At 44.6% G+C, this 12982-nt stretch overlaps 1 protein-coding gene across 1 annotated transcript in view; it reads left to right on the top strand.

The window, feature by feature from the left end:
• The window catches only part of LOC138603716 (receptor tyrosine-protein kinase erbB-4-like), a 268639-nt gene extending 255934 nt beyond the window's left edge, over positions 1-12705 (top strand). Inside the window, exons 21-28 of the mRNA XM_069675611.1 lie at positions 2088-2243; positions 4563-4638; positions 4871-5017; positions 9076-9173; positions 9280-9450; positions 10796-11081; positions 11834-12044; positions 12426-12705. Coding sequence (XP_069531712.1) covers positions 2088-2243; positions 4563-4638; positions 4871-5017; positions 9076-9173; positions 9280-9450; positions 10796-11081; positions 11834-12044; positions 12426-12672 — 1392 coding nt within the window. The 3' untranslated portion in view covers positions 12673-12705. The remainder of the gene's footprint in view (positions 1-2087; positions 2244-4562; positions 4639-4870; positions 5018-9075; positions 9174-9279; positions 9451-10795; positions 11082-11833; positions 12045-12425) is intronic.
• Positions 12706-12982: the final 277 nt, after the last annotated feature.

The following is a 12982-nucleotide window of genomic DNA, read 5'->3' as shown; positions in this document are numbered from 1 at the left end:
CTGCCTCGACACACACACACACATATATATATATATAGTTATAAAAATACAGTATTTTTAGTGTAAGAATCTCAAATAGACGACGATTCTCTCGCACCGGTGGAGGCGTAGGCCTTGGTTGAAATCCCTCATTGTCTGCTGAGTACAATGACTGCCTCCCTCCTTACCAAGGTGCTTTTATTGATCCACCTGCAAAGTGGCATCCACTTGTTTAACATCCACTCTAATACACTTCAATTGGCCCAGCCTTGCCGGTCTGCCCGTCTGGGTGTTTTGTTCATCTTTGAGCACGGAAGACGGAGAGGAGTGTGTTTCTGCTCAAGAGGGCATGATGAAACCCGTGTGTGCGCCTGTGTATTCATGAAGAAACGGTGTGTTGTACGGCGAGGTAAATCTTCGTGTTGGTGTGTGTGTGTTTGAGCCCGCTCGCATGGCTGCAAATAGGTATTTTGTGCGACTGTCAAAGAGTCCATCCAGCCCATTGAGCAACAAATTAAGGCTGCCGAGCAAAGTTGCCACTCTCTCTCTTTTCGCCCAAGGCTTTGTTGTTTTTCCCGTCGCTTGCTTTGCTCATCGGGTGTTCATAATCAACGTTAACAAATTGGAAGGACATCCATTGTTCTCCCTGCCTAGCCATCTTGAAAATGGCCCCAATTACCGGGGACAAGGAGGCGCCATGTCACAGTTGCAATCTCAGTTATGAGTGAACAAGATAACACTTGAGTTGGACACGTTGGCAGAAGTAGATATTAATGTTGCACACTTGAATACGCACTGCCAACACAGTCACTACCTGTTTTATCTTCCAGCTGTTTGTACTAAAAATACACTCCTTCAAGAAGTTCTTTAGCCTGCATAAACTGTGTATTTAACAGCACAACAATAGTATAAAGTGTAAACAGCTGCTACATTTAAAATATAGCAGATTTCGTTAAATGCCATGCAGGATTTAAGAGAAAAGAAAGAGAGAAATACCAAGAATGAGACAAATTGTCTGTAATAAAACCCTGAAGTTAAAGGGTTGTTCTCGTATTTATAAACTATGGCCCTATGTTTACATATTTTGGTTTCGAAATGACTAAAAAGTACAAACATTTTTGGAATCGCTCCGGTAGTTTGCGTCATCCTGCAGCCGCAAAACAGGCTGTAACGGCTGCAATGTAATCCTTTGGGGCAATTGCAACTGATTGAAATAAGTCCTATAAACTTGCTTGTCTTTGCCACTGACAGGCTTCGATTGTTATACTATGTTTCTATTAATACTACCGACAGTGTTGCGACAAAGATAGACCTTTTTGTTACAGAGAATTATACTTCTTCAAACGCCAGACTCCATTAACAAAAAGAGTCATTTTACCTGACAGAAGCCGGGAGATGTTTGTCTACCGCTGCTTGTTGTTTTGTGTATTTGTGTGTTACACAAATCTTGGGTTTGACCCAATTAACGCTTTAAAACAAAGTCACACAATAACAAAAAAATTAACCGGTTGAGGCAGTAACGGTTCACTTGTAGTTCCATTGTTCTGCATTGTAAAATTGCCGTTTTTGTCAATGGAGTCTGGTGGCTTTGAAGAGCCACAGAGTTTTTCTCTGTGGGGATAATTTCCATACTGTTGTCAGACACTAAGTACGATACTCTGATCCTGTTAGTCACAATAACAAACACTTTTAGTGGAAGCACCTTGATTGAGTCATTACAGCCTCCTTACACCCATGACTTATAAAGACTCAGAAATGTGTAAAAGTAGAGCCCAGATTAAGAAGTGCTGTAACTCCCCTTTAGGAAATGTTTTGTACTCCAGGCTGTTCTGCTGTCAAAAGTCTGAAGTTCTGACATTTCTGATATGTGCCATAAACGCGGCCTCATTACTCTCTGTCTTTTGAGTCGTATATATGAGGAATGAAAGATTGAATCTAAATGTCTGCGTGGGTGTGCGGTTAATGATGATGACAGTTATGACAATAATTTTATGTTAGCGCTGACATTTACCGCATCGACGATCTCCGGCTGCTCCGAACTTGGAATGTGAAATGATAAACGGCTCCACCAGAGGATTCACAGTCGTCTCTTTCTCTCCCTGTCGCAGGGGATGATGTACCTGGAGGAGAGGAGGCTGGTCCACAGAGACCTGGCCGCCCGCAACGTGCTGGTGAAGTCGCCCAATCACATCAAGATAACCGATTTCGGCCTGGCGAGGCTGCTGGACGCCGACGAGAAGGAGTACAACGCAGACGGGGGCAAGGTTGGTGTAAGTGGAGGCGTGTTTTTGTGTGGGGACTGTACTTACCTGGAGATTTAACACACATGAACGCAGCGTTTTAAATAAATGAGGTGATTAAAGACCAACAAAAGCGTTAAAGATTGTATTTTGTGTGTCGTGCAGGAACATGTTAACCTCTTCCCAAGTTGCAAAGCTCTTTCAGTCCAGCAAAGTTTCACTAAGACACAATTTAGAAGCACTTCATCCAAACAAATAGTGCAGCCAGAGTTCCAATCAGTGTGTTTTGTTTGGGGACCCGGACTACATTAATCAGAAGCCCCTTCTCTTTCCCTCGCTTGAGACTCTCCATGCAAATTGTCCTGATCAACTCCCTTTATTAAATTGGCTGTTTCATTGCTGCGTCTATTCAGCAGGAGGCCTGCAGGTAGCTGCTGTATGATGAGTTTCAGTTTATTTGTGTTTTCATAAAGCAGACCAGGTGAGGTTGATGTGGGGGACTCCATGTTGTGAAAGATGAGAGCTGTTGTCAGCACATCTACATGTGTGCCGTAAAAATAGACGTGCCGCGAGAGATAAATCAACAGAGATGAAAGTGCCGCGTTTCCAACCTGAAGCATTTCATTTCCCCCCGTCTTCCTGTTCATTTCCCCGTAGAGCGAGCACGCGTGTCGGGCTCCCACGCTAACAGGGAGGGGCTGTATTTGAAATGACCGGTGGGTGTTCATGTGTGTGCATATGTGCGTTCACATGCAAAAGGGCCAGATAATTGCCTTGTTCAGTGGGCTCTACAGCCTCTATATTGTCAATATGGAAATTATATGGCGGTTATGATATGGCCATGTGTGCCATTGTCCTTGTCAGTAATGTCAAAGGGCCTGTTGTTGTCACTATTTCACACCTAAAGGCTCGTAATAATGTGAGATTAATGGCCGATACACTCTCAATTAGCATCTTAAAAGCACCCTTACGATTGATGATCTCTGCGCCAGACTGAAGCCAATCAATCAAACTTCATGAGTAATACTGAGCAAAGCAAAACTATGCTTGAAAGAGTTGTCGATAAGCTAATGTTTCACAAATGCAAGATGAAAAGATGGGTCACGTGTTGAGGGAAAAAGCATAGTAGGAAACTAGGTCTTCAATTGATGTGTAAATAAATATAAGTGGAGCTTATAATTGGCAATTTTCCTTTGACGTCTTTCTCAGGGGGGAGGCTCAAATGCTGTTATAATGTTGAACGCCTGCGTTCCAGGTTGTATAAATTAAAGATATCCGGCAATCGTTATTATTTCACTGCTTCCAGATTGATGAGCAAATGAGAAATACAATGAAGAGTGACTATCTGGAGGGAAATCAAGCCATATTTCAAGTTAAAACAGCATATTTGATAACTAATTACCTACTGCCGCTAATGTTAGCATTCAGCCGCTTCCTAGATAAAACTTGAGTTAGCTAGGAAGTGTCTGAAAGCCAATATTACTGTTTGGTAGTGGTACACGATATGACAACAAAGGCGTAAATTAGCTAACAAAGTCTTAGCTAAGGAACAAGTACCTAGCTAACGTGTGTTTTAATGTTAACATAAGCTGCCTTCTTACAAAGGTTATCCAATAGGTTTTCCCTTGAAAATTTGGCCCAACGTCCTTTAAGATTTTCAGTATGAATTGTAAATTCCGAGCTAGCATAATCATAGCTAGGAACAAGTAACTAGATAATGTACTTCCTAGCTAACGTAACATTTGCTAGGGTGGGTTTTGATGTCAACATTAGCTTTCTTCTTACAATAGTTAAAAGGTTATCAAATGTTTTCCCTTAAAAATATGGCCCAACGTCCTTTAAGATTTTCAATATGAATTGTACATTCCTAGCTAACATAATCTTAAATAGGAAAAAGTAACGAGCTAATGTACTTCTTAGCTAACGTAATATAAGCTTGGAAGGGGTTGAATGCTAGAATTAGCTGTTGTCTAACAATAGCTAATTAGTTTTCAAATATACCTTTAAAAGTTGGCCCAACATCAATTGTAAATTCCTTGCTAACAAAATCTTAGCTAGGAACAAGTAAGCTAGCTAATGTACTTCCTGTTTTAGCTTGAAATATGGCCCAATGTCCATCCAGATTTTTACGATAAATAGTTTTTTCAATTGCTCATAAATTGCCGTGAAACAATAAAATACCCAACATTTATACGACTGACAACCTTGAATATAGTAGTAAAACATTATAGTAGCATTTGAGCTTCCCTGAGCATGACGTCGGAAGAAAATGGCCGCCATTTGAACATGGTGAATTAACATTTTTGCCTTATTTAATCATAAAATTCTTCTCTCTCTCCTCAGATGCCCATTAAATGGATGGCTCTGGAATGCATCCACTACAGGAAGTTCACCCATCAGAGTGACGTGTGGAGTTATGGTGGGTGTTTATCTTAATGTTTTGTTGTCTCTAAGTGCAGACGTCAGTGTTCCTTTTGCTCATACCTGTGGGAGGAAAGAAATCAATGACCTGAAATCCTGCTTCCTGCATTTGCATTTTCGCCCCCTTATCTGTCTGCTTATCTTGTTCTCCGGCTCTTTGTCTCACCTTCCCATCTCTCCCCGTCGATCTTGTTGTCTCTCTCTTTCCTATGCCTGTTTGCATCCTCCAGGAGTGACCATCTGGGAGCTGATGACATTCGGAGGCAAACCGTACGACGGCATCCCCACGCGGGAAATCCCAGACATTCTGGAGAAAGGGGAGCGTCTGCCCCAGCCGCCCATTTGCACCATAGATGTCTACATGGTCATGGTGAAATGTGAGAAAACACACAATTACTAATCAAAAATCTCACACAAACATGCAGTTTTATGCAGAGGAGACTGAATTAGGATCAAGATATAGTTCCTAGAATTATGGCTCCATTTTTGTAGTCCAAAAAGTACAAAATTAAATAGTAAAACTACAAAAACAGCTGCTTTTGACGCCTTCAGCCAAGTGTTGGGTGCATGGTGTCTAAAGTGACACAAGTGTGAATTACAGAAATGATGAAATGCTCATCATGCTATTGCTTCCCATGATAGCACTCAGTACTGCCAATGGTGGCTCGGGGTCATATTGCGGGCTCAAGAGTCGAGCTAAAAATAATGCAAAAGTTCAACATTCTCACATTCTTACCTTAAATAAGATGGGGCAGTCATTGCTTTGTTTTATATATGTGTTGCTAATATATACTTTGAGCCAGCTGCCAGTTAGCTTAGCATAAAGACTATGGAGAATACATACTCAAGTGTAAAAACAACAAGTTGCGCTTTAAGGCAGGGTGACTCCCTTGAATCTTGTGGTTCCTGGAAACTTGCGGAGACTTCTGGAAGATTCTGCATCACCATTTTAATACTATATTTTATGTATAAGTGAGTTACGTGCCGTTAAATGTAAGCAGATACAGTGAGGTGGGTTTTGTTACCTCTGGGCAAGGCTTTGCTAGCTGTTTATCACTGATTTATGCTAGGCTAAGCTAACGAGCTGCTAGCTGTAGCAGACTGGTATGAGAGTGGTATCAATTTCCATGTCTTACACTCAGCAAGAAAGCAAATACAAACACTTCCCAGAATTTTGAACTGTTCTTTCTCATTGGTTTTAACCATTGACTGCAATGGCATATCATTTCAAGATACTGAAGTGGTAGAAACCTTAGTATAAACAGAATAGCTACAGAACATCACCATTTTTTTATATAAAGAATTAGTCATCATCTCTCTCTCGTAATATATTAGATATTCTAAACATAAACATGCCTCCGCCACAGGTGGCACCATGAGAGATAATGTCACCGATCAGCACTCCGACACAGCGACTTGTTGTGGAGCACATTAAATCATGTTTATACACTGCTGCAACTCGGCGTGCTGTGTCACAGATGAGATGTAGTTTAATAAAAGGGTTCATATTTTTAATATTCATCCGGTAAGGCGATGTTTGAGCTCTGGGGCTTCCATTCAAGGCTGGGAAGAGAAGTTGATATGCAAAGATGAGAGATGAAAAACAAGTTAGGGAACAAGAGACGTTACGAAACTGATGAGATGCTGGTTTATGGTGTGCGACAAGCAGGCCTGTACTCACGAGGGACTCTGCCCATATTCTTGCCCATGTCATCTTCCATCTGGACTACCACACCTCCATCATCCAAAAACCCAGCTTTTTCCTCATCCTCCTAAAATTCTCCCATGTTTCTCCCATCTTGCGCTGGCCGGATCCAGAACCCCAGTTCTGGTGTTCATGGCCGCCTGGGGATCCACCCTCCCATATTTCCAGGAAGCGGTCCAGACGTAGATGCCAGGCCGTGCAATAAAATCTGCCAGCTATCAGCAGCTTGGCCATCCTTCTTCGCACCAGTCTGGTCATTGCTGTACCAGAGCTTAACCCAGCTATGGTGGAGTGACTTTTCTGCCACTTCCTGTTGTCTGTTTATGGCTGAAAATTACCTCACAGCAACTTACTTCTGATCCAATTTGTTTACAGTTTACACAAATATACTCATTATTTTCTACTTGTAGCTCTACAAATACTACTAAGTTTTACTTCTGCCCAGCTTAAAGGAGCAGTTCGCCCCTGGAAAAAGCCACCGTCAGTCAAAGCTGGTAATCGATGGAGGCAATAATATTTGAAATTGGCGCCATAGCTGAGGAGAAAGTTGTACAAACAGCTCGTGGTTTCATCCATTCTACATTCCTACAACACCCAGCATGCATTGCGCCCCTCCCTCTGAAAGGAAGAGGGGGAGAGAGATGCTACCGTTGTCGCTGCAGTTCAACGGCTCAGAGCGGTACAGAATCCGAAATACATCGAGAATATACCGGTGGATTGTCTAAAAAATCTTCAGGTCTGCAGTCTACATTTCAGATGTGATGATTTTGAACGAGACATCGGAGGCGGCTGTCCCAGATTGAGGAAGTGTAGTTTAGCGAGCTCCCTGTCCTCCGCCAGATGACTTCGTCTAGCGTAGATTTTCCAGGACCCATTGGAGAAGCGGATAGCGTCCTCCAAAGGCACACCATAATGGCCTGGATTGCATTAGCTTCCCATAAAAGCATGGTAGGACTGACCGTTGAACTGGCCCTTTAATCATTCTTGTATCAGGCCTTAACCCCAGCTATGATAGGGTGACTTTTCCGCCACTTCCTGTCCTCATAAAAGCTACCTCAAATTGACTTCTTCCCTTTTACTTTAGATCCAATTCTTGGTTGTTGTTTCTTATTCAATTATGAAGTTTTCTGTTGCACCAATATTGCATCAGCACTATGAATATACTCATTATCCTGCTTGTAACTCGACAAATTCAAACTACAAATTCTACCGTTGCACTCATAATTTGTTATGGATGAGGACAGCAGCAGCAGCAGCAGCAGAGCGCCTAAATGCCAAATGTGTTGAAAGAGAATGATGTGATTCAGCTTGGAGCTTGATATCAAAACATATTCCCGTGACAAAAATGTTAATCCAATGGAAATGTCATAATATCTAATTGTTTTATTTCCAAGTGGAAAATTATTGCCAATGGCTTTTGACAGTGCGGAAAAGCCCTGCAGCCATTTAGCCTAATAACAATGCCAGCTGATTGCTGTTATTGCACCCCTGGAGGAAGAGGCTGCTTTTTATAAGCTGTGTAAAATCTGTCTGCACAAAAGTGTTAAAAATACTGGGGTCAAAGGGATTCCCGTAATATAACTGGAAGTAAAAATCCTTTGGGGTTTCCATGTATTCCTTTTTTATTGGTTTTCAGATTCATGCTTCTTTCCATCCCGTATTGTAACGTAGCTTTAAAATCTTCTTAATAGTGCTCGTAATGCAGGTCTGAAAGAGACGTAAACACCACAAGCCCACAAAACTCACGTTGGCGGTGATCAGAATTAGCCAAACGAGGTCAAACGCTAAGTCAAACTGGCACGACGGTCACGCCACCCCCTTCGGAAGCTCGGCAATTGGCCGCGTTAATTCTAATTACCTGTTGACTGAGAGCCGTTGTTTGTGATTTTGGTGCCCCCATCACACGGCGCGCCCCGCCGCCTCGGCGCGCCACCCCAATAAAGATGAAATGGAGTTTGATTGCCGGGGTAATTGCACCTCATTTAGGTAATGTGCCTGCGTGGGGGCGCTAGAAGCAGGAAATTGGATGAACCGAGGGAAGACAGGCAGGGCACGATGACAAAGGGTGATGGTTTATTTAAGGAGAGCTAGCTTAGGATTGACAGCGGTGATGGTTATGGTGTTAGAACTTTCCGGAGAGGACACATGCATCCTTAAGTGAGGATAAACTTGTATTAACTGCTTAAGTTAAAATAAAGTGAAAGGAAGCATTTACATCCCCCCTAGGACTGCAACCAGACCCCACTTTAGCACCGCTGTTGTAGAATGTTTAAAAAGGATGCAGAGCCTCAAATGCAGCCGACTGTCTAATCAGAGCTGAGACACCACCTGGCTTCCTGCTTCACCTGCAGGGGTTTTGCTGTGTTTACTGCAGCCTTGGCCTCGGGAAGAGAAAGTAGGCTGCATATGAAAATGAAAACACCATCCTCTAAGACAAAAAATACCTCTCGAGTTGCCCGTAAGCAAGGCTGTAAGCCCTTAGAATGTAAGGAATTAAAGTGAACAATATGCTTGTTCATTCAGTGTTACCTGGATGATGAAGCATTAAAAGAGTGGTCGTCCTTTCAGCGCATTTGCTGCATAGCCTTCATTACGTCAATACTTCAGCGATCATCTATGGGTTGCTGTTATAGAAAGGATGAGCGAATTCAATAGGAGGTCAAGTGTAACAAACAAGAAGTGCATCTGTTTATCTCTCTTCATTTCTTTCTCCCTCCTCCTCCACCGCAGGCTGGATGATTGACGCAGACAGCAGGCCGAAGTTCAAGGAGCTGGCCGCTGAGTTCTGCAGGATGGCCCGTGACCCCCAGCGATACTTGGTTATCCAGGTGCGTTTACCGAAACAGTAATGAGGCTTTTCTTTGCAACCATCAACAATAGTTCAACACAATGTTCTGAGGGTCAACTCAGCGTACGAAACTGTGTGCTGTTCAGGGAGACGACCGCATGAAGCTTCCGAGCCCCAACGATAGCAAGTTCTTCCAGAGCCTCCTGGACGAAGAGGACCTGAACGACTTGATGGATGCCGACGAGTACCTGGTGCCTCGAGGGTTCAACGTGGCCCCTCCGTCGTACACGACCAGGCCTCGCGTCGACTCCAACCGGGTAAGGACGCAATCCAATCTCTCGCTTTTTTCAAGAGTAATTGTTCGACTTTACCCTTTCAATGTACATTTTCTTCCATTCTCTCCGGTAAAAACTGTCCTCTATAAGTACTCAAGGTGGCTAAGAACTTCCAATACACTGATGATTTTCCCCCACTAATGGCTCACCTCCATCATTTCCTTCCCAGCGTGTGTAGCTTAAACCTTGGCTCTTTATGCGCTAGCTCCCCAGGCCCCAGGTTTCATTACTCAGAGCTCCATAAGCAAATAACCGGCGCTCTCTTAAAATGCCGGAGCCGTTTACTAATAGACAATGAGTGCAGGCTCGGCTGTTTGCTCGGCTGCGTGCGCCACGTGCGGCTCCGCGTCTTATACACTTTTACCCTTGTGACCTACTCATTTGCCGGCAGCTCTTTGTTCCCCTGATGAACACGCACCAAAAAAAACACGCACAGTAATCCATCCAGGGTTTGTGTTCAAGGTCAACACCCTTATCATTTGAGAATCTTTTGATTATGCCGTCAAAAGTCCCTTCATGCCCAGATAGGGAGAGGATTTCATTGTTAAAACCCTACCACAGGCTGACTTTGTCACAAGATGTTGGTAATTCATGTTGCGCCACCGCTAACGCGGTCCCATCCAGGCGGTTATCTAATCTGGATTTGCTCTGAAGCTCCAACTTGAAACGAGAATCGGATAATGACCGCCTTTGAAGAAAGGATAAACAGAGAAGTTTAGAGGAGGGGGAAGTTGATTGCAATAGAGGGAAGACAGCAAGAGTAGGTGGACAGATATAACCCCAGGATGTTTCTCTTTTTTTTTTCCTCACTGTGCTTCCTGTAATTGCTGCTCGAGCGCTCGAAGTTGGCAAGAGTGCAGAGGAGTAGGCCTGGGTTAAATAGCCCAAGGCAACCTAACACAGCACTGCGAGAAGCCCTCTGCTTCACATGTCATGTTTTGTATTTTCTTATGGGGTTTTTTGTTCTTTTTGAGGTTCAGGTGTTTGAATCGTAGCGTTGCCTGGCTGCCCCTCACAGTCCCTCGAGGCTGATGACTACACCGGCAGAAACTTTGTTGGAAAATTCTACCTTCAACGGGCAGCTGCACGGGTTAAAAGTCTCACTTCCTTTGCCGCAGGTGGCGTAAAACTAGCTTATACTGACTCAAACTTTATTATTTTTGGCATCCGCACAATGTGTGCTTGTTGAACTAGACGTCTTCACTTTTTAAACTCCAGCGTTTCTACCACAAATAGCTGCAGACTGTCTCACAAATCAGTCATCAAAGTTTCTAAGTGGTTCAGACAAACATCCTCGTAACATCACCGATCGTTTTCTTTCTCTCAGAACCAGTTTGGCTATCGAGACGGTGGTCCAAACCCTCAAGAGGGCTCCGTGGCAGGTGCCCAAGCCTGTTCAAACCAGGAAGCAACAGGTGGACCGGTTCCGGCCCTGGAGGACCAGCGCTGTAATGGGAGCCTGCATAAGAAGAGCATGAGCCAGGCAGGGGGAGAGGACAGCGGGGGCCAGAGGTACAGCGCTGACCCTACCATCTTCCTTGGAGACCGGGCGTTAAGAGGGGACACTGATGAGGATGGATACATGACGCCCATGAAGGACAAGAGCTCCTCAGGTACCTTATTACAGCAATTTCTCACCAATCTATAAAACAAGGTGTCATGGAAATAAAAGGTGCGCAACCAAATCACGAGAAAGTGCCACAAATTCAAGCCCATTGCACCTTTTCGCCGCCTTGTCATCTCTTTGCTTATTCACAGAGTAAATCAGAGTAAATCTGTTCTTTTGTAGTATATTCTGCCTGTTCATTTCATTTCAATCCATTGATTAAAATTCCTCCTGAGTTTTCATCAACGGTGTATGTCAGTTACTACAGAGTCATGTTTTTCCTTTGATCATAATTCAGTCCATCAGCCCTGCTCTCGCACTACCGTCTTTGATTTTCGAGCAGCTCAAAATATAACAAAGCCCGCAGCAAAATGCATCTGATGCAATGTCAAGGAGCGGAAGAGTGGGCAAAATCAATAGGTTTCGCACCCCACTATTATCACGCTTGGAAGGAGTGAAGAGGGGTCATTTGCTGGCATTTTCACCCCGGCAGATGGAGTTACCATTGGAAAAGAACGACTGGCAAGTTGCCCGTCTGGTCCTGAGTGGCTGCCATTATCGCCATTATCATCTTCATCTCCATCTTATGTCCTCATTATTGAGCAATTTTTCTCTTGCTCTTTTTCAAATCCCATTTCTGTTGTTTTCTACTCTCGTGATTTAATTTCTGTGGATCTTTTCTTCTTATTCTCTCATAAACGTAATTTCTCTTTCTTTTTACATTCCTACTCTCCCTCTCTTTTCTGATCTGTGCTGTAGAATACCTGAATCCAATTGAGGAAAACCCTTTCGTCTCACGGCGTAAGAACGGTGAGATCCACGCCTTGGATAACCCAGGCTACCACAGCACACCCAACAGCCAGCCAAAAGGGGAGGACGAGTACATCAATGAGCCCCTCTACCTCAACACCTTCCACAGCCCTGCTGAGCTAGGCCTGGAAGCCCTGAGGAGAAACGGTCTGCCATTACCAACCCAGCCTCCTTCTTCCATCTCAGCCACAACTTCAGGCTCTCACCTCCCACTTACCATCCAGACCAGCCTGCCCCACTACCCCCTCCCCTCTGCCCAGCCTTCACCATCTGGCATGGGTTGCCACCACGGCCCACCGACCCATATCCTCCACTCCCACCATACCATCAAACCTGCAGGACAACCTGGCAATCCAGGTGGCGCCTCCGCCATTCTGAGCCAAACAGGAACTGCTGCCCAAACCCAGTTGTGCCAGTCAGGTGCCCTGTCGACTTCGGCCACGATTGGGCACGGCAGCCTGCCAGCCTACCAGATCCACGCCACCTCGCACCCCGCCAGCTTGCTGAAGCACGGAGGACTGACATCGGGTAAAGCCACTGGGAAGAAGCTGAAGGTGACCTTTGACAATCCAGAATATTGGCAGCACAGCTTGCCTCCCAAACCGTCTAACCAGGCAGTTCCTGATGGCGCCCAGGGAGGCTCCACCAACGCTAAGCTCTTCTATAAGCAGAACGGACACATACGGCCGTCGGTAGCTGAAAACCCTGAGTATATGTCAGAGTTTTCCCTGAAATCTGGTACAGTCTTGCCGCCTCCACCCTACCGGCAGCGGAACACTGTGGTGTAGATCGTTCCACTTGATGAACTTTCCTCAATTTGACTCTAGCCTCCAGCAATCCTGACATCCTCTCCGGTTCCACTGTTCCACGCAGAGGGGAGCGGCCCAATCAGGGCTGCACCCGAACTCTTTCCAAACAATGCACCATCTGCTGTAGAGTGTAGCAACATCAGAAGGAGGTGGACCGAACCGAACCAAGCAGACCCAACTCAGACTCTCCAACCTTCACTATAGCCAATCCAGTCCATTTCTGTTCTGTAGATAGAGACTGCGCTCCATGCCACTTAGAATGTGAAGGTAATGGTACTTTTTGGCGTAC

The sequence above is a fragment of the Semicossyphus pulcher genome, unplaced genomic scaffold, assembly GCF_022749685.1.
Source record: "Semicossyphus pulcher isolate SPU_LCO1_2020_fin unplaced genomic scaffold, fSemPul1.0.p SCAF_24, whole genome shotgun sequence".
Taxonomy (NCBI): Eukaryota; Metazoa; Chordata; class Actinopteri; order Labriformes; family Labridae; genus Semicossyphus; species Semicossyphus pulcher.
The sequence above is the reverse complement of the archived record's forward strand: the minus strand, read 5'-3'. Positions and strand labels throughout refer to the sequence as shown.